The sequence below is a fragment of the Condylura cristata genome, unplaced genomic scaffold, assembly GCF_000260355.1.
Source record: "Condylura cristata isolate star-nosed mole 26May11 unplaced genomic scaffold, ConCri1.0 scaffold00002, whole genome shotgun sequence".
Lineage (NCBI taxonomy): Eukaryota > Metazoa > Chordata > Mammalia > Eulipotyphla > Talpidae > Condylura > Condylura cristata.
In genome coordinates, this window is record NW_004567103.1 from 66770921 (window position 1) to 66794708 (window position 23788).

The 23788-nt window shown below is 35.0% G+C and overlaps 1 protein-coding gene across 1 annotated transcript in view; it reads right to left on the bottom strand.

Moving 5' to 3' along the window:
• Nucleotides 1-23788, bottom strand: part of ARHGAP15 (Rho GTPase activating protein 15) — a 591597-nt gene that overhangs the window by 110060 nt on the left and 457749 nt on the right. Inside the window, exon 11 of the mRNA XM_004674681.2 lies at nucleotides 18183-18317. Coding sequence (XP_004674738.2) covers nucleotides 18183-18317 — 135 coding nt within the window. The remainder of the gene's footprint in view (nucleotides 1-18182; nucleotides 18318-23788) is intronic.

Sequence of the window (23788 nt, forward strand, 5' to 3'; positions counted from 1 at the left end):
ATTATAAAAATGTGCAATTGTTAAATGGCCTGTAAGTTTGGATGTGTATGTTATTGTTACATGTTTCACTATTACAGGCAACATTTGGAGAAACAAGTTTGTACACATTCGTGGGCATAGAATAGCCTGTACAAAGCTATGCACATTTTAAGGTTTGTAATATACACTAATCAGCAGTTCAATTAGTTGCATAATCCTGGAATAATTTTTTGCAGCTCAAAAGTACAGTGAATTTTCTTAATCCTATGTCAATAAGAACAATGACATGACACAAAATCAGTTCATAGATTTGTGTTTGATCTAGTATTCGAATCTGTGTAAAACAACTCATCAACATAGTTTCTCTATTAAATACATTTCTAGTCTCATGTTTATTTGGAATCTCAACTTAATGACCATTGTTTATCCAAGTTTTCATTAAGTTTTTATAACCTTTTTCATAGTATTTTATCTATATATAAATCTTTTATTTACAAAATAAAGATTCTCAAGTTGCTGATCAGTTTAGAACTCATGTAGCTACTAGATACTTTTTCAATTTTTATATGCATATGTATAAACTGAAGAACTTATAAAAACACAAATATCTGGGCCCCATCTCTATAAATAGTATAAAGACATATAGAACAAAGTGTAACAAAAAAGAGAATAAGAATACTATATAATCCTGCAGAGATAACACTTGTTAATATTTTGAAGTAAATACTTTGTCTTTACTTATAAATATTTACACCTATCTTTTAAAACAGGTTCATGCTATAGATGACTATTTTCTTTTAAATATTGAAAGGGCATTTCATCTTTTGTGGATTGTGTTCTACAACACAATTTAACAACCGTATTCTATTTCATTATAAAAAATATGCAACAGTTAAATGGCCTGTAAGTTTGGATGTGTATGTTATTGTTACATGTTTCACTATTACAGGTAACATTTGGAGAAATAAGTTTGTACACATTCGTGGGCATAGAATAGCCTGTACAAAGCTATGCACATTTTAAGGTTTGTAATATACACAGCTAAATTGCCCTCCACGAATGTTCCAAGAGTGTCCGCTCTGAGTGGGTAATGGCTCTTGCCTTCTCATGAACTTTAGCTGGCATTAATCTATATCTATGTGTTTATATCACCAGCAGTGCCTTACAGTTATCATCAACTTATTATATCCATGCTACATACTTCACTAAATGGAAACTGCATCTTTGTTAATGTTATTCAATTTTCTGGCTATCTTCCCTGTAGGTTGTAACCAATGTCAGAGCAAAGAAAACTAAAATAATTAATCTCCTGAAGTGAACTTTGATGAGATTTAACATAAAAACTAAAAACCTGAGGCAGGAGAATGCTATTTTCTTGTGTGATACCTTATTCTGGCCATCTGCTTACCAAATATCTGGTTCCAAATAGTGTCAATTAAAACTGATGGCAAATCTTAATAACTTCTACTTGTGAATATCAGCTAGATCAACATTGTGCTACTTGTATAGTTATCTATGGCAGTTCAGGTAACTCCAGATTTTAATTTTTTAAATGGATGGACAGCTTGTTTCTCCCACCCCCAGTTCCTCTATATCCATTTCTCACCCTCCTCTCTCTCTCTCTCTCTTGTCTTTAACCTCCTCTCCATACTAGTGACTCTGAACACCCAAACTAAGAAAGTATGGAAACTCAGAGCTACTGAACAATGGCAAATCCCAAATAAGGTGCTTAGAGGTTCATAAATACAGTAATGGACCTCTTGTGTTAAAGTGAGTACTGTTTAACAGAAGTAGGAATAGCCTTCAGGAAGCTGTGCAGCTTGAATTGTTCCACTAAAAGAGAACAGAGAAAGTTCACTAGAGTAGTTGTAACCCCATATCCTGGGAAGATAATCTACATTAGCCTGTAAATGGCTACTCACACATGGGGCTGGTGCCACTGACATAAGAAGCACAGAAACAGGAGCAGTGAGAAAGGAATTTGGTGGCAGATGGAAAGGTCTGCGGGAAGTGTCCACCAGCTTTGTTTGGCCCGTATTCTAAAACAACTAGAATAAACACTTAGTGTCATAATTTATATGCATATCAGTACCAATAAATCAGTATCATGCAAACAGTCATGTTTATTATATTCTTGTTGCTTAATATTCATGACAGTAATTTATTTTTATAGTACAGTTTCACTGTTCTCTCCACCATTGTTCTGCATTTAAGTCTGGCAAGTGGTATTAGCTCAGGTAACCCTTTGAAGTCTGCAGGAGTTCACAAGCTTGATTAAAACAATTTTATTTGCTCTTTTAATTTCCCCTTTCTCTCTCATAAACTTTAAATAATCAACATGAAGTCTCTGTACATTCTATAGTAATACTATTTTGATATATAGAACTATGGAGACTAGCTAGATTTGATCTCTTCCTCTAGTAGCTGTGGAGGAGTTTAGTAAGAAAGGTAAAAACTTGCGGGGGGGGGGGAGATGTAAACAGTTAATTCTGAAATTTACTGTTAGAAACATGGGTTAGGTATGATTACATCCTCTTTTATTTACCAATTCACCACCACTCTCCCTATTCTGTTACTTCAGTCTATTGATGCTCATTACTATGTATTGATGTATTATTAAAGGAGGGATTATATAAAACAGCCACTACAGCACATGTGATGTTTTTTATAGTCACCTAGGAGGGAGCTGTAAAGAGGAATTGGACATGTCTGTTGCCCCAGAGATGTTTAGGTGAGCTGAAGGGATGGAAAACTAATAGTATCTATCACAAAGGAATACTATAAATTTTAAGTTAGAGATAAAACAACGTGGGCTCAGTTTTTACAGTTAAAAATTCAACAGTGATAATTTACAGTTAATCGTCAGAGAAAAGAGCTACAAAAATAAAAGCCTGAAAAACAATTTGATAAATAAAAAATTCCAAACAGTAACACTCATAATCTGTGTTCTTTTCTATCTGTCCTGTTAAAGTCATAAAAGTGTTTTTTTTAAAAAGAATGTCATTAATGTGAGTAGACATAGTATTGATATTTACACTATAATTGAATACTTATTATGAACATGATGGGTTGAAATAATGGATTTAAATTTTATACTTCAGTGAAATATATGTCTAGAACATGACATGAAAGCCATCTCATTCCCACCTTTTGATGAAATAACATATGATGAAAGATGTTAAGTAAGAACTTTTATGATGTTATTTCTTTATTCACTGCTGGAAAATTTAATACAAATAAAGTGTCTTGTTACTACACACAACTTAATATATTGTTCTCCTTTTACTGGTGTTTAATTTTATTTTAGAAAGTATTTCTGATGACCCATGTATGAGTGTCTGTAATATTGCCTTGGACACAGACAGCAATAGAAAAGTTATTTCAAAACAATAACCTTTCTTAAATAAATAATGACATTTTGAGACCAGGTATATGAACACAGAAGTTAATTCCTGTTCTATTTAGTTTCCTCTCATTGTATACTTGACAACATAGGGTATTCATTTGAAACACATCTAAATCTACTAAGTTCTCACTTTTATGTTGATTCTACTTGTAATCACTTTGTTCAACTTCGGCAAGAACAGGAGTTTCATGGTTCAGAGTAACACCTGGATCCCTCAGTTCTGGGTTCAAATTTCAGCCCTGGAACTTCCCATCACAGCTTATGTTATGATATTAAATTTCTAGGAGCCTGTTTCCTAATTGAAATAGTGGTAATAGTATCTACCACAAAGGAATATTACAAGTTTTAACTTTAATGACAAAGTTCACATGCTGTTGTTTTTATTATATATTTTAATTGAAGTACTATTGTTCTGTATCCTTGCTTGTGGTTTCACAGAATGGGATTTCCCTCCTCAGGTTGTATTCACTCTATTTCTTCCACTGCCAAAGCTCCCACTATAGTCTCCCACTATAGTTCTCTGTACTCTCTCTCCTGCTTCCTCTCCCTCTGGATACCTTAGATCTATAGTCAGCTTCTAAGGGTTGGTTTTAATGTTTGATTTCATTTGATCTTTTTCTTGGTTTCTCTGTATTCCACATGTAAGTGACACTATTCAGTATTTATATTTTTTCCTTCTGGCTTACTTTGCTTAGCATCATCCCTTCCAATTCCATCTATGTTGTACAAATGTCATGAGTTTATCTTTTTGATTGCTAAGTAATATTCCATTGTGTATAATATACATAGAGAATACTAAAGACTCCATGAAAAAAACTAATTAAAACAGTATGCCAGTTCAGCAGTTAACTTCATACAACTGAAAAATATGGTAAGCATACCATAAGTTGGAATTGCAAATATATGGACAGCTGGAGATCTATCATTCTACTAACATTACTTGATTTATAGTTTATATTTATGGTTCAAATTAATTCTAAATATTATCCAAATGTGTAAAGAATTTCACTTTGTAAAGTTGGAATGCTCCTTTGTACTATATTTACTTATATAATATTCTGTTATTCCTAAAATATTGTAAATAGTTATCACCATTATTCCAAATGGTGTTCCTATCTGTATACATGATTTTGAAATATATTTAAGGGCTTTGATGTAGGTATTGAGACACAATGTTCAGACTCAAAAATATCAAATATCATAATGTTAGGAGGAATGATAAATGAATAATGAGTGATAAAACTGAAGGAATGTAGTTAAAAATTGGTTTTTAATGTCAATTTCAGTGTTCATGTCACTCAGGTGAGATATCTTAGGCATTTGCAAAAACTTCAAAGTTAGCACAATGTTCCCTCATTGTTGTTACTCTTGACAGCTTGGGATATTAAGGGAAAGAGCAAAATGCTATGGGGTCGCATATGTATTTCTCCATGTTGGTTTAAAAATGCACATACAAAATGAGAGATATGTGACAGCTGGAACCTTGAATTCAATTTCTTAATCAAAAAATTAAGTAATATTAATGAGAGCTAAGTATATATTGTATTAAAATAAAGGAAAGACAGTGCTAGAGCAAGGTAGGAAAAATTCAACTTTTACTAATGATGTCATACATCTAAAACACCCCATTAATGAACATAATTTCTATATGGACTGAATGATTTTATCTCCCCAAATTCATATGCTGAAGCTCTAACTCTCTACATGTTTACATTTGAAGGTGAGGGTTTTGAGAGGTAGCGAGATTTAGATGAGGTAGTGTTAGTAGGGGTCTTATGATGGGATTTATGTACCTTTATCAGAAGATAGAGCCTGCTATCTCTCTGCCATGTGAGAGCACAGTGAACACCTATCTGCAAGTCAGGCAGGTCTTTCCCAAGAACCCAATCATGCTGACATCCTAACTTCTAGCCTCCGGAAAAGTGAGAAACAAATTTCTGATAATACTGTCAGTCCATGTCATTTTTTATTGACAGTCCAAGTTGAAACTATTTCAAACTTTAGATAGGGAAACATGAAGGTGTTTGATCTTAATGATGAAGAAACCTGAAATCTTGATTCAAGATAATTATTGAAAGGATAGAGAAAAAATGGAGAATCTGAACACAGGTGAGAGCTTATGTTTTAGATATTTTAAAATATAAAGGGGCTGTTAAAGAAACATGCTCTTTGGATTTTGATACTGATTAATGGGATTTTTGTAGTTGCACTCTAACTGATCTCTTTTCCATTTGCGCAGGTCTTGAAACTTGGACTTAGCTAACATTGCTCTAGATTTGCTCATGGAACCAACTTTTAGATGCCATGAGAACCTCAGACCTTACCTTTGTAGATGGGGAGTGAGGATTTTGGTGCTTATATTTTCTCAGGATTGCTTCAATATTTTGCTTTAAACATTTTCTCAACCAAATACAAAGGAATAGAAACTTACCCCAAAAATTGAAGTTAGATAATAGTTCTTTCTTAGATTCATATTAGAGTCAGTGATTAATTCACAAAAAGTTGTTAAAGAACAATCTTACTATTATGATTAGATTTGTGGATCTAGAGGTGGAGCTAGAAATTTCATTGATTTCATCTGTGGTAAGATGGCATCAACGTGAAACTAGCACAACAGATGGTACTAATTAGGTCTGCCCATCCGTTACTTGGCAGAGAAATGGACTTGAGATCTGAAAGAGTCAACCTTTCACCTGCTGGACACTCAAAAGGAGGAGAAAAAGCAAAAGAGGCCAAGAGTTGACTGGCTGGACTAAAATCATAGACTCATGGCCTGTGGCATATGACATTTTTTAAATTCAATTTTATAAAAAACAAATGTGATGCATAAAATAAAATGGGAGGGGAACTAAATAATGTAATGGAAAACTATAAATAAGTCTATAGAAAGAGGAAGCTAATAATTATCAAGTAAAACTTGGGTATAATTCATGGATTTTTAAAAATATGTTTGCATTCACTTTCTCAAGAATATTGCTTTTACTCTTCAAACCAGCACTGTTTCTTATTTTCTATAAAAGTGTATCCCTTTTCCATGTTTTGTTTTCCAAATGTAGGTAGAAAATGTATAAGTCAATCCTTAGGGGAAAATTCCATTCTGAAAACCACAAGGTGATTCTCAGTGTGGCTCTTCTGCTGCTCCAGTAGCAACAGAATCCCCAGGAAATAACCAGTACTCCAGCAACCACTCATCTAAAGTTTAACTCTGCTGAACAATAAAGAGTGAACCACTGTAGAAATGCTTCATTTTAAGGGACCCATGAAACCTTAGAAGCTATTCGGAGAAAATCCTTTTATTGACAGAGTTGGGAACCAAAGTAAGGACAGGCGCTTGAGCAAATGAGATTGTGTGACTGAGGGTACATGAGGGAAGAGAAAACAGGAGGAGGTCAGTTCTCATTCCACATCAGGTTTTCAAAGTAGTTGTCATGAGAGTAGTATCAAAATTGTCTTCAGAGAATTGTAAAAACAAACAAACAAACAAGTATACATAAAAAAAAAAAACTAGACTGTTGGAATCTGTGAAAGGTGAAATTTAAATAAATAAAACAGGCCCTCCCTGGTGGTGCAGCGGGTTAAAGCAGAGCACTGATAATCTGGAGCCACTTCTGCATGAGTTCGATTCCTGCCTGCCTGGGAGGAGACCACATGGCATGGCAGACGTCTCCTGACCCGCCCGCTGCTCCCCTCAGTGGTGTACTTTGTTCTGTTCCCCACTCTGTCTCTGGTGAGGCCTCTCATTGCCCCTGAGCCTCTGGCCTGTACTCCAGTTCTGTATGCACAAATAAATAAATCTATAAATAAATAAATAAATCTTGGACTTGGAACAAATTGTGTGTGACTGTGTGTGTGTATAAGAGAGTGGGGGAGGGAGAGAGAGAAAAAATGATGCTTTCTTGTTGAATATGGTTTAGTTGATGACTTTAATCTTTTAAAGGGTTTTTGGTCTGTGAGGAGGATCTACAATGAAACAAGTGTTAGCATGCACTGATGCATAGTCCTCCTCTGCTACATCCTCAACTCTCCACCAACAGTTGACTCTATGGCTCTACAAGCTGAAACACAAGACAGACTATCAGCAAGGCAACTAGTTTCCTATTGGGAGAAGGCATGACTTTGAAGTTGGTTCCACTATGAATGTCACCAACTTACTAATATTTAACAGGAGGCAGCATTAGTTTGGAGAAGCTGTTGGCCTCTTGGTTATGATTAAGATGTATATTCTGCAGTAAAGTGGTGCAAACTTTTGGCTAATCAAGTGGGATTGGGACACGAAACAGCTGCTATAATAAGGCAGATATGTCACAAGGTAAAGAAAGTGGGAGTCCCTGGATTGGGAAACAAGAGCATTGCATACAGGTATCTAGAACTCTAGTATTTGGAATATTAGAAACAAATATTAAAACCATATAAAGATGATCTTATTCCACTTGAGAGAGTGTTGCTGGAGGAATGGAAAGATTTGTGGGGATAGATGGAAAGTTCATCTGGGATAGGGGTTAAAGATAGTCTGATTGCACTCTGATTTATTAATACTACTATATGCTGAAAGCTGTGTGCCAGGATATCTGTCAGTGCTTTGTTGTGATTGGCATTCCATTTGATTCTTTACAGTCACCAAGGGTAAGGTACTATCTTCACAAGCATTTGAAAGATGTGAAAATTGAAACCTCAAGATACTTGTTCAAGGTCTCATAGATTATGAATGAATAGAGTACTCAGGGTTTGCATGAAAATGGTGGTATGTTGTGCAAGTAGAAACTTCACTTTAGCACGTGAGAATGAGAATGGCCTCACTAAGAAGTGAACATGAAAGGAGTGATATGGGGACATAATACTGGTAGAGAGATCAGTCAGTCGAAGACCCTCCATGTGCCTGGGGTCTTTAATGAAGAACCTGAAGATCAATGGACTTGAATAAGATGCAAAGAATAGTCTGGGAATTTATGGGAAACCAGATCATGCATTGCTTTGAAGACCTCAGAAAGAAATTGTCTTTACTCAAAATGAACTCTCTCTAAAACTAGAAATTGTCTTTACTCAAAATGAACTCTCTCTAAAACTAGAACCATTCTGCATTGAGTGAGGAAAAACATACTGGAAAGCAGGGAGGCCACTGTCCTGGGGATATGGCCAGAAACAGAGGTAGAGATAGGTAGGTGGAAAATATTCTGGAAGACTTAGTGTTGTTCACAATGTGGTGTCAAAGCAGGAAAGTGAAATGAGGCAGGAATCTCAGTGCAGAATGAAAGGCCACAAACCCTCCATTTCATTAGGACCTATCGACACAGTGAACCTAATAACAGGCAATGAAAACCAGTCACTTAAATCTACCATTAAACAAAAGGGTCAGGATAACTACTTTTCAGTGAGGTACTGAGGAGAAGTCTTGCATTTTTTTATGTATTTTTTGAAAGCATGTATGTTCAGTGAAAGCAAGATGTTCAGGAAGCTGACTCATGAGGGCTGACTGGATGATTGCTAAGCTTGATAAGTTTATTGCTTTGAAAAGTGACCTCTTAAAGGATATGGAAGAATGGAGTGCAAGAAAAAAGAAAAGTTTTAAGGAAAATCAAATAGATAAGCACTACATTTTCTAATGGAGTTGATGTCTTACCACTCAATTAATTCTAGAGTCAAAGCCCAATTTGAGTTCTGAATCACCTTCTAGTTTTCCTTATAAAGACTTTTCATTAAGCCAAATTAAGTAGATGGAGGTCCAGTTGTTTATTATCTTGCACTAAACCATTCCTACAAAAAGACACCTGTGCAAGCCATTTGGCTCTAGTCAAACATTTTTTTACAATTTAATTATGAATATAATTAGAATGAGTTAAGAGACAGGCTAGGCATCAGCCATAAAATTTCTAGTTTACTAACACACACACACACACAGAGTGAGAGAGAGAGAGGTTAAAAAAATCAACCACAACAAAACCCCACCAAGTTAGCTTGCAGTGGGAACTTTAGTAGAAGTGGTATTTTTGTAAAATCTACCTCTATTTTAATTCTAAATTTCCAGATGGAGCAGAGAGGACATTTTGTATTACATTATATTTACATCTTTGGTCTCTTTGTGGTGACCCTTTAAAGCCTGCTTTTTACTTTCTCTGGTTTTAAAGCAATTTGTCACTAGCATGCTTTCATGTTTAGCAACTGTTTGTAGTCAAGTGCTTTGCAAGCTCTGTTTCTTTTCTCCCAAAGAGTATCATCACAGAGTTGATGATGCATCAGAAATAGTTTGACCAAAGGGCAAGATAAAGTCAAGAGTAAAGAAAATATTTGCAAATATACTTGACTAGCTTTTCCCCCAATTACTTACTGAAAGTATACTTTTAAGGTAGAATGGACTGGTGGCCATTGCAAAAACCATCAGTACATGCAATAGATACTTTCTACCATCAGACAAGGCCTTTAATTTAAATCATTTTTTTTATGTTAGTATGACTGACAGATACACATAGAAGGAGTTGTATGTAAGGACTAGATCTGGCTATCTCATACCTTGGGTGACCAGTAGCCTGCATCTTGATGTGCTCTGTCTGTCTAATGGACATAATTTTCACTAACTGGTATACCTGCTTAATCAATCAGTGTTTATAAAAACTAGGTCCTAAACTATATTGTCTTCGAATAAATGTGATACAACAACCTTTAAATTGAAAACTTGTATGCAGCATCATTACTGTCTGAGAGTATCACTGAATTGCCTCAGTTCTAATGTCATAATACATATACAGATCAATAGATAGATAAAATACATGACGCATACAACAAACATTATATATAACAAACTTTTTCTGTAATAAGGATTATATATACCAAATATTATTATATAGCAATACATACTATATATAAAAAGATAACAAAGGAGTTGATACTGGAACCATGTTCATTTTGATCAGAGAATTATCATTGGTTGTATTCCCATAATCGGAAAATACATAGAACATTGCTCAAAGGTAGGAGGAAATCTAATTATGTTGTACAGAAAGGCAGCTCTGGAAACTATGAACCCAACATATCAACAAAAACAAACTCACATGCTCTATGGTTAACACCAAAGAAATGAGGTAAAATAGGGGAAAAAATAAAATTATTAAATAGTCCTTGAATTAATGAACTTTGAGTCAAATCTGTAAATCTATTCCTCACTAATGATACACAACACATCTTATAATTAAATGCCTAATGTACTTCTCTTTACCTTATATTAATCTACCAATTTATGTATAGTTTCACTATAGTTGAACACTGATGACAGTTCGGATTTGAAAAAATGAAAACTGATGGACTCAGAGCATTCAACACATGGAGGTAGTATAGATGTTAGCCATGGAAAGCAAGAATGGGAAAAAACATGTAGTGGGCAGAAAAATGACTATAAAATATATACCCATTAATTTCCAGAGTCTGTGAAACTGTTATCTTAGAGAACGTATCTTAGATATATCTTACATAAATTTCTTAGATATCTTAATTTAAGGTAGGATTTGGGGAGATGAGAAAATTATCCTGGATTATTTAGGAGTCAATGATGTATTCACAAGTGAAAGATGGAGAAAGAATATAGATTGAAGGAACTGTGACTGAGGAGATCAGAGTGATGAGATGTGCTGATTTCTGGCTGTGAAGGAGAGGACAGGACTGCCAGATAAGGCACATAGATAGTTTCTAGAAGCTGAAAAAAAACCACAACAAGGAAATGAATTCTCCCCTAGAATCTTTAGGAGGGAATATAGGAGCCTTCCAACACTTTGATGTTAGCTTGGTGAGCCCAATGTCAGATTGCTGTCCTATAGAATTGTAAGATAATAAATTAGAGTTCCTGTAAGCCAGTAAGATAATTCATTAAGTCAGCAATAGGAGATGCATACACATGTTTTCCAAACAGTGGCTCTATCTCAGAAAGCAGACATTCCTGCTGAGTTCCCTGAAGCTCTCCTAAAGCAACCATTCCAATATGAACTAGAAGACAGAGACTCTAAAAGAAGGATGTCTGGACAAACAGGTCTTTGCAGAATACTATCAGGAAATAAGAAGGACAATATAAGAGAAATGGAAAATCAAGAGGAAAAGAAGCAAATATAAGTTCCAGAAAAAAATAAATTAAAAAGCCAACACAAGAAACATGATTCAACTACAAAAGGGAACCAAATGTTGACAATTGAAGTAATTTTGAAACAATAGATTCTATATGATGTTATCTTTTTTTTAAATTTATTTATGCATACAGAACTGGGGTACATGCCAGAGGTGCAGGGGCAGTGAAAGGATTCACCAGAGACACAGTGGGCAGCAGAACAGGCAGATCAATGAAATACGCTGCTAAGGGGAGCAGTGGATGAGACAGGAGATGTCTGTTGCACCATGTGGATCACCTCTGGTGCCATGGATCCAACACACAAGGAAGCAGCTGCAGCTAGCTTGCAGTGCTGCACCCTAATCTGTTGCACCGTCAGGGAGGGTCCAATATTATGGACCCATAGATTCTACTTGATCTTGTGAGAAATATTTATTGAGAAATATACATGTTTTGACAGCAAACACTAGAGAAGGAATCTTCTGAAACAACTTTGACAGGCAGTGAGCAATTCTATAGTTTTATAAAATTATAAAAATGAACATATAAATGTTATTTCTTAGTTTCTAATGGAATAAATCACTGAAGTCTCAGAAGAAAAGATTTAAATGAAAAGGAAAGAATGATCAATGATTACAAATGAGGTAAAAGAAATAGTGGAAAGAATATATTAATCTTACAAAAGGAAGTTAGGAGATATTGTTGAGTGTTGAAACAAGAAACAGAGGTTTCAGCACATTATATAACATTCAGATATAAGAATATGATCATAAAATGTTGGAGGAGTAGGGAAGAATAAATATTTAATATTAATTATGATCCATAGTTGGGAAATCAAGAGATGTAACTATAGTAATGAAAGTAACAACTAGAAGATAAAAGTTAAAATGGTTAAAGGAGTTTTTCTTTTGTGAGCTTAGGGAAGGGAAGTGATAGGATGTGGTCTATTATTTTCCACCATTAACTCTCATACAAAGTTTGGTTTGTTGGATGTCATAATTGGTACAACTTAAAAAGTGTAAAGAACAATGTTAATAAAAAGTATCTGTGAAATAATTACTATGTAAAATATGTAGATAGCTGTGTATAAGTGAATATCAAAAGCAGATCAGTGTGTGATTGGTAATAAAAATAAAAGAATAGATGGCTAAAAATACTCAGAGAGGACAACATTTAAACAGTGATACATTTTCCATCTAATTGCAAATACTGAGATATTGCTTAGTCTTGGAAAACCCTACTTAATTTTTAATTTAAAAATCCAATACTAAAATTTCTGACAATTTAAACCAAGAATAAACCAAAAAAAAAAATTGAACAAACAAATAAATAAATAATTGATAGCTTTTTTAAATACAAAGATGAGTGGACAGATATTTGGCAACAATTATTCTTGAACTTGATTTCTTTTAGAAAAATAGTCCCAAGAAAGGCCAGGTAGGATGATGGAAACAATTTATCTTTTATATTCGGGAGCTAAATGAAAAGTTTAATCTTTTGAGTCACATTAAGTTGCAAATTATTTTGTGAAATTGTTTGATACTCTGAAAAATTAATTTCTTCAAATTATTTGAGCAACTAATATAGAGTAAGCAAAACATTATCTTCATTATATCTCATAGTAACTTTATAAGTTAGAAATTATTCTCTATATGATCTTTCCATTTCTCCTGTATCATCTGTTTTTTTTTTTTTCAGGCAAAAATGAGATAATCATTTTTTTTTAAAAGTCATTAGGTTTTCTCCTCCCCCCTTTCCCAAGGAATTAGGGAAATTCAAACACTTAATCAGAAAGGCCAGTTTTGTTACTTTTTTCTTTGGATCTATAGAATTTCCAGAACAAAAAAAAAAAGAAGATAAGAGTAAACTTACTATGTTTCTTAGGATTTAGATGGCACTGGACATGTCCAGACTCCCTGCAATTCTTTTACCACAAGATTGCATCACCTATCATAAAATTCTATAGCTATGTTTTTGTACTGAGTTCACATTTACAGTGCTAATAATGCCTTCAGCACAAGTCATTTCTAGGAAATTAAGTCTTTGCAGTCAGTGCGTTAAATTCCCATGAAATAACCTGTAGGTGACCTAGTGCCCATTCAAGACAAGTATAGAATTTCAGATCAATAGCTGTGATACTTGGATTTTGAAATATGAAACAATCTTTAGTGTTTTTATTATTCTAATGGGTGTTACCCAGTCAAGGGGTCACTGTGGCAATTGTAGGTTCTATTTATAATGTTTTTCATCCAAAAAGGGAAGACTTAAAAAACTAAATCACATCTCTTCACTCTGTGTGGAAGAGGGAATTAATTTCATGCAAGGAACTGGCAGTCCATGTTATGGAAGAAGCTAAGAGAGAAATAAGAAAGAGTGAGGTAAGCAAGAAATCAGCCATCACAGGGAAGTTACTACCTCATTGAAGGGTAAAGGGAAAAGGGCTTGCATCACCAGATGGAAGGTGGAACCACGAGACTGCACAGTCAATGCTGATGTCAGGATGCACCAGATTCTCAGCTAACTGAGGCCAATGGGTCACAAAGGAGAGTGAGTGGATGAGAAACTCCTAAGTTAGCCGAACTTTTTCTTCCCTTTTGGTCCCCCACCCCAACCAGCTATCTATTGACAGTGCTTATATTGGCTGCACCAGGGAGCCAGCCCTCAAAAGCATGTGTGAAATACAGCTTCAATGTCAATCCTCCTATGATACAAAGCACAGATGTGAAGGGTGAAGATCTGAGAGCAGAGAAGCCCAAACCCAGCATATATCGTCATCTTAGTGAATTTACATTTCCTGGCTGCTTCCTTTACACCAAAGGCCAAAGATTGGTAGTAGAGTGTTAAGCTTTTCACTTATAACAAAACTTTTACTTTTCATTTTTTAAAGATTTATTTTTTTATTTACTTCTGCATACAAGAACTGGGGTATAGCTAGAGGTATGGGGAGGGTGGTGAGAGGATTCACCAGACAGAGTGGGGCGTAGAACAGGCAGATCTAATGAAATACATGGCTGAGGGGAGCAGCAGGCAAGACAAGAGATGTCTGCTATGCCATGTGGATCAACTACTTGGCTGGGGATTGAACTCATGCTGCAGTGGCTGGTGATAGCTTAATAGTACTAAGACTTTAACCCCTGTGCACCAGGCAGGCCAAAGAGAAATTTTTTGAGATAATGAGAATGAGAGCTACTATCTAGCCTCACACACTCAATATAAATGCCTTTATAGTTTTGACAGTTTTTTTTTTACTCAGTTGTTATACTACAGTGTAAAATTACTCCTTTAACATAGTTTTGCCATTGCCAAAGGAAAGAAAAGGCTGTTCTTCCATTATTTAAGGCTAGTTAAATATGAACTAAAATCTAGAATTAAATTTAGAACCTGAACTGAATATATAGGGTGTTCCAAATATACATGGTTTAGTAAACATACTGTTCTATTCAACACCATAGCATCCACTGTAGCCATATTTTTCTGTTCATTATTCCTTTCATTTTTTTAAAGATTTTTTTTATTCACTTATGTATACAAGAACTGGGGTGCAGGCAAGAAGTGGGGGTGTGTGTGTGAAAGGATTCACCAGAGACAGAGTAGGAATCAGAACAGGTGGATCTACTGAAATATACTTTTGAGGTAAGCAGCAGGTGAGTCAGAAGAGGTCTGCTCTTCAGAAGGGTTAGCTCCTTCTCCAGGGACAGAACTCATGCCTCAGCGACAGTTTGATAGTGCTGACACTTAACCCCTGTGCCACCAATGAGATCCTACTACTTCCACATAATCAAAAGTGGCTAGATATTCTCCTGAGTTAACATAATCAAAAGTGGCTAGATATTCTCCTGAGTTAACTTAGACAAGGGGCTGAAAACGATTGTATTCTCCTTGCCTTGAAATGTGAGAGAAAATTCTCCTATGGTTTTTAGTTGACTTTCTCAAACAAAGCTGATCTGTAGATGCTGTTAGCATTTACAGTATCTTACAAAATTAAAGAACTGCCTTAAACACTATCTCAATGACTTTTACTATAATCCATTTTATAGATAGGAATTGGCAAAAATTCTTCAATAGCTATCAGACACTATCTAGTACAGTAGGCCTACCTCACATCTCATTCATTTTGATAATGCCAGTATTTCTGAAATTCTGTACAACTTGGACTTCAGTCCTGGGATAGTAAATAGTTGCTCATTTTCTTTATGAAAATGTAGTGGACAAGTCCTCATGAATTCTGAAGGCCTTCCCATATGACTTAAGCTAAGGCTATGCCCTTCTTAATATCTAGCATCAGGTGAACTAAAGAAAGTTTAAATGATTGGGTACTGTGTGTTATGGCCCTCAAATCAGCACTTGTAAAAGAATGTTTTCAAATGAGATAATCCTCAGGTAAAAGTACGGATACCACTATGCGAAATTTACATGATTTCTTTATCCATAACCAGAGACAGATACCTAAATGTAAATCTCCCAACTTCTTCCTATAATATTCTCCTAGCATTGTGAATGATCTTCATGCTTGTTCCAAGACAATAAATAAATAAATTAGAATAAGCTGTTATGGAAATACATGCTTGTTTATTTTTTCTTAACTCCTTCAAAAAGAAGATCTCAAAAAATTAAAAATGGAAATACCATCTGATGCAGTTATTATTCTACTTCTGATATTTATTCAAAAGAAAAGTATTAACTTGAAAAGAGACATATATTCTCATGTCACTGCAGCAACATTCACAATAGTTAAGACATCAAAACAACATAAGTGTCCATTAATGGATGAATGAGTAAGGAATATGTCATTCACACACACACACACACACACACACACAGGTGTGCCCACACACACACACACACACACCAGAGGAATATTATTCAGCCACATAAATGAAAATAAATGCTGACATTTGTGACAACATGGATGAAACATGAGGATATTATGCTGAATTAAATAAGGTATAGAAAGATAAATATTTGTGATCTCACTATATGAAGAATCTAAAAACCAAACAACCAAGTTCATAAATACCTGGAGAATAGATAAGTGGTTACCAGAGCAGGGGTAGCAGGTGAACAACATAAGTGAAAGAAATCAAAAGATACAAACTTTCAGTTATAAAATAAATGTTATGAGGATGTTAGGTATAGAATGGTGACTATAATTAATGCTTTATTGCATATTTGAAAGTTACTATGACAGTAAATCTTAAACACACTAATCACAAGAAAAAACTTTAACTGTGTAGTGACAGATGTTAACTTGAGTTTTTGTGTGATCATTTCACAATATATACAAATATTGAATCAGTATGTTTTACACCTGAAACTAATATAATGGTATATGTCAATTATACCCTAATTTAAAAGAAGTTAAGAGAATCTGGAAACTATAAAGTACTGTTCTTAAGAAGCAGAAGGCTCATGAAATTAAAAATCTTGATGGGATAAAAGCTCCAACCTCATCTCAAAATAAGTAATTAGAGTATTTCTACTATTTCAAACCACTACAGCAAAATCAGAACAACAAAATGTGGAATTGTAAGCAGGGTGACAAAAGAAAGACCTTGGCAGAATAAGCTGCTATATTCCTCTTGAAATCATGTTGCCAGAGCTTTAAACAAGTATGAAGAGTGCTGAAATGAAAAACAGAATCCAGAAGCATAACCAGGGGTCTCTGATTTGGGCTCCTCAAACCCCCACTCCTGTTCAGTAGAACACTGAGCACAAGCCATCTAAGACCAGACCTCCTAAGTAGAGTGCTTTTTTTATTTTCTTGGAGGATTTTCTTGTTTGGACTTTAAACTCCTGCCAGAATTTTAAACTTTTTAATTTTACCTGTCCTTCTCCTGACTTTATTTCCCCTCCTTGAATCAGCTGGCTTGCCAGGAAAATTTTCCCAAACTGTCACAATTATAGTAAGTGTACCCTAAGATGTTAAATTTAGAGATGCACTAGGAGGTGCTTCTCCAAGCTTCAGTAGGAGAAATTTCCATGCACTTGGAAAGATTTTCATTCATTAACTCATCCATTCATTCATTTTACACACACATGTCTATATATCATTTTATGAATGAAAAAAATAGTAGAAAGTGAAATTTCATGGGGTAGCTGGGACTACTCACTAGTAGTGATAGAACTCAATCTCTCAATAGGTCACTAGTTTAACAGAAAAAAACATGGCCATTGCTTAATTATTATACTGCTCATAACCAAATTTTAAATGACATATATTGGGTAGGTGAAAGGTGAATGAACCTGGATGAAATGATGCTTCAGTTGGTGATTTAACACTTCTGTAAAGATATTATTTAATTCACTTAAGTTTGTTTTCAATATTCCTTTGTACTCCTTTAAAGTCATTATATTTCTGACAGGATAGAGGTAGTGAGTGGGGGTGTCAAAGGTGACTCCTTTAAAATAAATATTCATTTGTGACGGGTATGTTAAAAATGGTGGGTACCCTAAACTGGATGGCCATTTATTTTCTTAAAACAAACAAACAAACAAACAAACAAACAAACAAACAAACAAACAAAAAACTCAGGTAGTATTGCAGGGCCAGAAATAAAAATAAGCCATGAAAACCTCAAAAACTAAAATGAAAGATGTGAAGCGTTTGGGATGTTATTACCTCTGCATTGCTATTATCATAATTTTTAGTATTTACTTAATAATTCCATGCCGTCAGGTTATACTACCAACCACTCCCGTGTGTGAGGCACTTACTGATCGCTTCCACAAACTGCTCAAAGAAGCTGTAAGGGAAGAGCGGCTCAGGCAGCTCCCGGAAAAACATCTTCAGTGCTCCGGTGACAACGTGGATGTCCTCCCACTGGCTGTCGTCCAAATTCAGCTTCTCTTCTGGGAAAACACGAGGAGAAATGGAACAACTGGTTTTAATGAAACAATTACAAGACACTAATTATTATGTTAATGTTTGCCTACTATCATCAGCAACCGTTAACAGCCTTCTGCACCTAGAGGTTTGGTGCTGTGCGTGTTTTTTTTTTTTTCCCCCTTTCCGTAGGAAGGGAACATTTTCAATGGAATACCATCTGTAGGAATGCAGCTAACAAAAAAACAAGAGACACAAAGAGACAGTGCCATTGACACAGTATGTCAGATACATTTATTCCCATAATGCATCAGTATGAAAATTAGCATCACAGCTCAACATGATTCAAAGCTATTTGGTTTTGAGGCCGAGGGGCTAAGAGTTGCCAATGATGGCCGGCTCAAGGGACCGGCCTAAAGGCCTTGCTGAGCCAACAGGAGACATATGCTAAACATGGCAATAGAAAATGAGTTATTGCTTTACATGTGTTAGCCTTGCTATGTACAAGGGAATAATGGGTAACACTTTTTTCCTTTTTTTGCTGAATATAAAGTCAGTAAGGAATAGAATACTGAGTGAGAAAGGATATTAATTCCTTCTTACTGCTTTAAAAATATCTTTTTTTTTTTTTTTTCAGTTTTCATCTCAGCGAGGAAAATGTGCCCAGCAACAATATTAGACAGACCCCTGTTGGCCTACATAGGCTATGCAAAGCTGTCAAAAATGATAACACACTAAAGACGAACCACAAGTGCTTCACAACTCTGCTCAGACAACAGAAATGTTTGCTTGAGAAGCTTGAGTGAGTTGACTTAAAATATTAAAGAGAAAAAATGGTCAAAATAAAATTTTTAGAAGAAACAAGAAGATGCTAGACAATTAATTTTTTCCCTTTTGCCCTCAACATGGAAGTTCGAATCATTCTCACTCAAGAACAGGATGCATTAAGATCTAAAAGTGACATCTTTGCATATAACTAAAAGAAGCATGGCTCGAAAGCACTGCTGCTGATTCATAGTATTTGTCTTTCCATTCGTGAGGCATGGAACACATTTTGAATTCTGGGCTTAATGAACACTAAAGCTAATCATGTTAGACAACCTGAGGGTTAACTGAAAAGACAAGTCTCCTGGCAAAAGCTGAGAAGGAATTTGGTCAACTGGAATTATGTTTTTTTAGTGATGTCCTGGGCTCACATTCACATGCCCATTTGGTGTCAGTTTTATGAAAGTAGAGGAAAATTTGCACCAAAATATAAGAAACAGTAAAAATTGCCACTGTAGGGGTTCTCTGCATGGGTTGTTTTACTAACAGTGTTCATGTCTTTTAAAAAATATTAGCTGATCTTTATCAGACCTGTTTTTCTAAATGGACTATTATTTCCAGAGCTAGTACATAATGTTCCTGTTCAATAGAATGTCTATAAAGAGAAGGAATGACAGTGGATTGTATATTTCGGACGGGCTGTTTTCTTCTTCCCTTTTCGTCTTCATTCCTACCTCGATCATAACACAATGATATGATCCACAACAAAATCAGCAGAGGAGACCTTCTTTCTGCCCTGCAATCATTTTTGATTGATTGTATTTCAACAATTAGTCTTTTATTTGGCTACACACTATTGAAATAGGCCGACAGCATCTTAGCAGGCCAGCTTTAAACAGTCAACTGTTAACAATAGCATCAAAAAGGGAGACCTGATGGGGTTTACTGTCACTTTAAAGAACGGGGTTTTCACATTGTTGAAATCTGTCAGATATTTTGAAATGTCCCTCTCACTATGGTGCCACACCCCCTGCGTGCCCTTATAATAAAATTGGTTTTACTCCTGATTAAATCATTTTCTCCCTACCCACTACCATACTTCTCATAATGGACCTGTGCGCTCTACAGCTGGTGTTCTTCCCATGGTACCAATTCTTACTTTATCTTTTAAGCACTTTGCTGCTAAGATCTCATGCAGAGTGCTTATGTTTTGTTAAGAGCTTCATTCTTAGAGAAATAGCTTAACACATGTTCTAAAAATGTTGTACAACTTATTGCTTAAAACACATTTAGAAAATGTATAAGTACTGGAGCTTTGGCACTGAACTTTAAGTGGAAACCTAAATACACACACACACATATGCTTGCACACATACACACACAACTATCTTAACCAAAAATTTATTAGAAAAGTTCAATATCGAATGCCATTTTGAGCATAGGTTTGAGATTGCCAAAGCAAAGTTTTCAGCAGGTGAAAAAGAGAATGATGTTTATCTTCATCAAGAAAACAATAAGCACAATTTATTTCTTAACCAAAGGCAAATGTCATTGATATTGTCACCTCCATATAAAACCAGTTAGTTGAAGAGATTGTGTGTCATGTGATAGCAATATCAGTTTGTGTAACTTAAACCACATCCCCATCATTTTGAATCTAAAAAAGAAAAGAAAAGAGAGAAATTGTAGCCCTCTAAGAAGTAGCTTAAATAAACAATATGGCAAGTGTTTGGCAAGAGTCTTATGGAATATGAAATATAATTTTCTTATATTATGTTTTTCATAACCAACTGACGTTAAGATCCCTCATAAACTGAAGGGTGTTAAGGCATATTTTTGATAATGATTTATCAAATCACACAAATATGCCTTTTCATGAAGCCAACCATTTCTTGACTTTAACTGACCAAGCTCTTTCTCAGTGTCAATAGGCATCACCATTTATAAGTACATTTGCATTCTCTAAAAGGCCTTTTCCAACTGATAAGGGGTGATCATGTTCTATGCTTCTCCTTTTTCCTACAGAACAGTATACCTCAATAGTAAGAGACCATAGGCATTTGGGGCTAAAATCATTATTTTTTAGGGAGACATTCTATGTAATCTGGGATGTTTAGGTTGGTTTCAAGCTACTAGATGCCAGCAGTATTTCCCAGTCATGATGTTAAAAACTATCCCCAGATATTGCCAAGTATTTCCTGGTTATATGCAGTTGAGAACCACTACCAAAGAGCCTCTAAGAGTCTTAGTAGTTTCTCTGTAAGTGCTGATTTATGAAATTTACTTTAGTCGGGCAGTTAGATACACATAGATGTAGATATACACATAGTAAGATTTTAAATATATTAACTTTAAGAGCTATTATTGGAAAAAAAATCATAATTTTTTTAAGATCAAAACTCCAATGGCCACATTTGAGGGTGCTTTGTAGCAAATATAATAATACCACATTACATAGTATTTACATTATTCTAGAGGCTATGCTACACACCTTACATCTAACTTCTTTTTTAAATAAAAGTGAAATGCATGCTATTATTAGCATCATCTCCATTTTGCAGATAGGGGAAAGTAGACATGGGAACATAAGTCACTTTTCATGGCTGGCAGATGAAGAATCAGGATGAGAAGCCAGAAAATCCCCACTCAAAACCATTATGATCAGACTTAATCATGGCTGGCAGAAGCTGAAAGGAAAAAGACAAATAAACAGTAATTGTAGGTGGTAGTAGATTGACTATTACTTCAAAGATGGCCACTTTTACATTTTATACCTAAATGTCTTCCTTGAGGCTATGTTTTTTTTACCTATAAACTTACTCTGATTATTCCTAACTACTCATTTATAGAAGACACAGATTCTTATGTAAACTGATTTAAAGCAAATTGGCAATAAAAATAAACTGTATTAGGAAAGGACAAAGATGGAGCAAATTATTATGTGGTGAAGGGGTAAAGAGGAAATATCACTGAGTGGAAAAGAGGTTATACTAAATGCCAGGCCTGGATTTACATTAATTCATTGTATACCTGCTTACCTTTTTGAAATAAAGGTAGCTGTTGGTAGCAAATAAAAATTGTAATTGAAAAACACTTGGAGAACACAAGGAAACAAACATATGCAAGATCCCCTTATGGTGGGAAAAGAGAAGAAAGGCCCAGTGCAAAATACATAGGAGACTAATGCAATGGAAATAGTGAGCAAATACCACAATCAAACTGAGGTTATAGTTCCAAGTGAAGTAGATTATCTGTCATATGGGTCAACAGAAGCTCTACATACTGGCGTCCGATACTGGGAAGAAGTTTGGTTGACTCAAGATATCTCATAATCTGCACACGAATAATCTGTGCTAATATCTCCTATCCGTCTAGTTAGGTTATCTCAAATTCACATTGGTCATGGATAGGCTTAACATATGTAAACAGAATTGAAGAAAGACCAAACTCCAGACTCCAGATACAATGTTACTTTTGAGCTTATAAAGCTCAAAAATTTTAAGTCTAAATATTTAACCAAACAAAGCTATCCTGAAATGCCCTTTCTTGAGGTCGTTAGTGGGTTTTATTTTATTTTATTTTTTTAAAGATTTATTTATTTGTACATACAGAACTGGGGTACAGGCCAGAGACTCAGGGGCAGTGAGAGACTTCACCAGAGACAGAGTGGGGAGCAGAACAGGCAGATCAACAAAGTACGCTGCTGAGGGGAGTAGCGGGTGGGTCAGGAGAGGTCTGCCACGCCATGTGGTCTCCAGGGCAGGCGGGAATCAAACTCATGTGGAAGTGGCTTTAGCTTCTCAGTGCAGTGCTTTAACCTGCTGCGCCACCAGGGAGGGCCCAGATTTTATTTTTAAAGTAAACCTATACATCAAGCTTAAAACGATTGTGTTTGAAAAAAAAAAAAATGCTATTAGCTATTAGGAACAATCTTCCTTAAAACAGATAACTGAAAGGTCCATTAAAATATGGACTTTTGTCTGTTAACCACAGTAGGTCAATGGCAGTTTCTGAGGATAAAGGAATATTTGCATATCACTAAACATTTAATCACCAATTTATTTTTGTATTATATATTGATCAGTATTTTGGTATATTCAGAAATTGTTGTTAATCTATGATGTTTAACTACTTTCAAGCAATAACCTAATGTTGGCTGAAATGTGGGCTGTGGATCATTTCAGCTATCCAGAATAAAACTGTAACATATTAGTAAAATGTATTAGTAAAATGTATTTTTGTATTGACAAGCAAACACATTTTAATTTATAATTTTTCCTCTGTATGTTCAAAGACTCTTTCTAACTTCTGTTTTATTGATGCAATAAAAAAAATATATAGATATATAAAACACCCTAACTTTCCTAGACTATGGAAAGATCAGCTCTGATTTTCTTAACATAGTGGCAAAAACCTGTTATATTGTTAACTACTCATAATGGATATAGTATTTGCTTCTAGCACAGAAGACCATTTGGAAATCGTATCTAAAAGACCAGCTAGGTACATGAAAGTCAAATCATGAAAGAAAGAGATGTCAGAGGGACTACTGATTTAAAAAATAATAGTGTGCCAATTAGCATATGAAAAAATGTTCAACATCACTCATAATAAGGGAGATGCAAATTAAAACCACTATGAGATACTACCTCACCCCAGTGAGAATGGCACATCTTCAAACAACTAGCAACAACAAATGTTGGCGAGGATGTGGAGAAAAAGGAACTCTCCT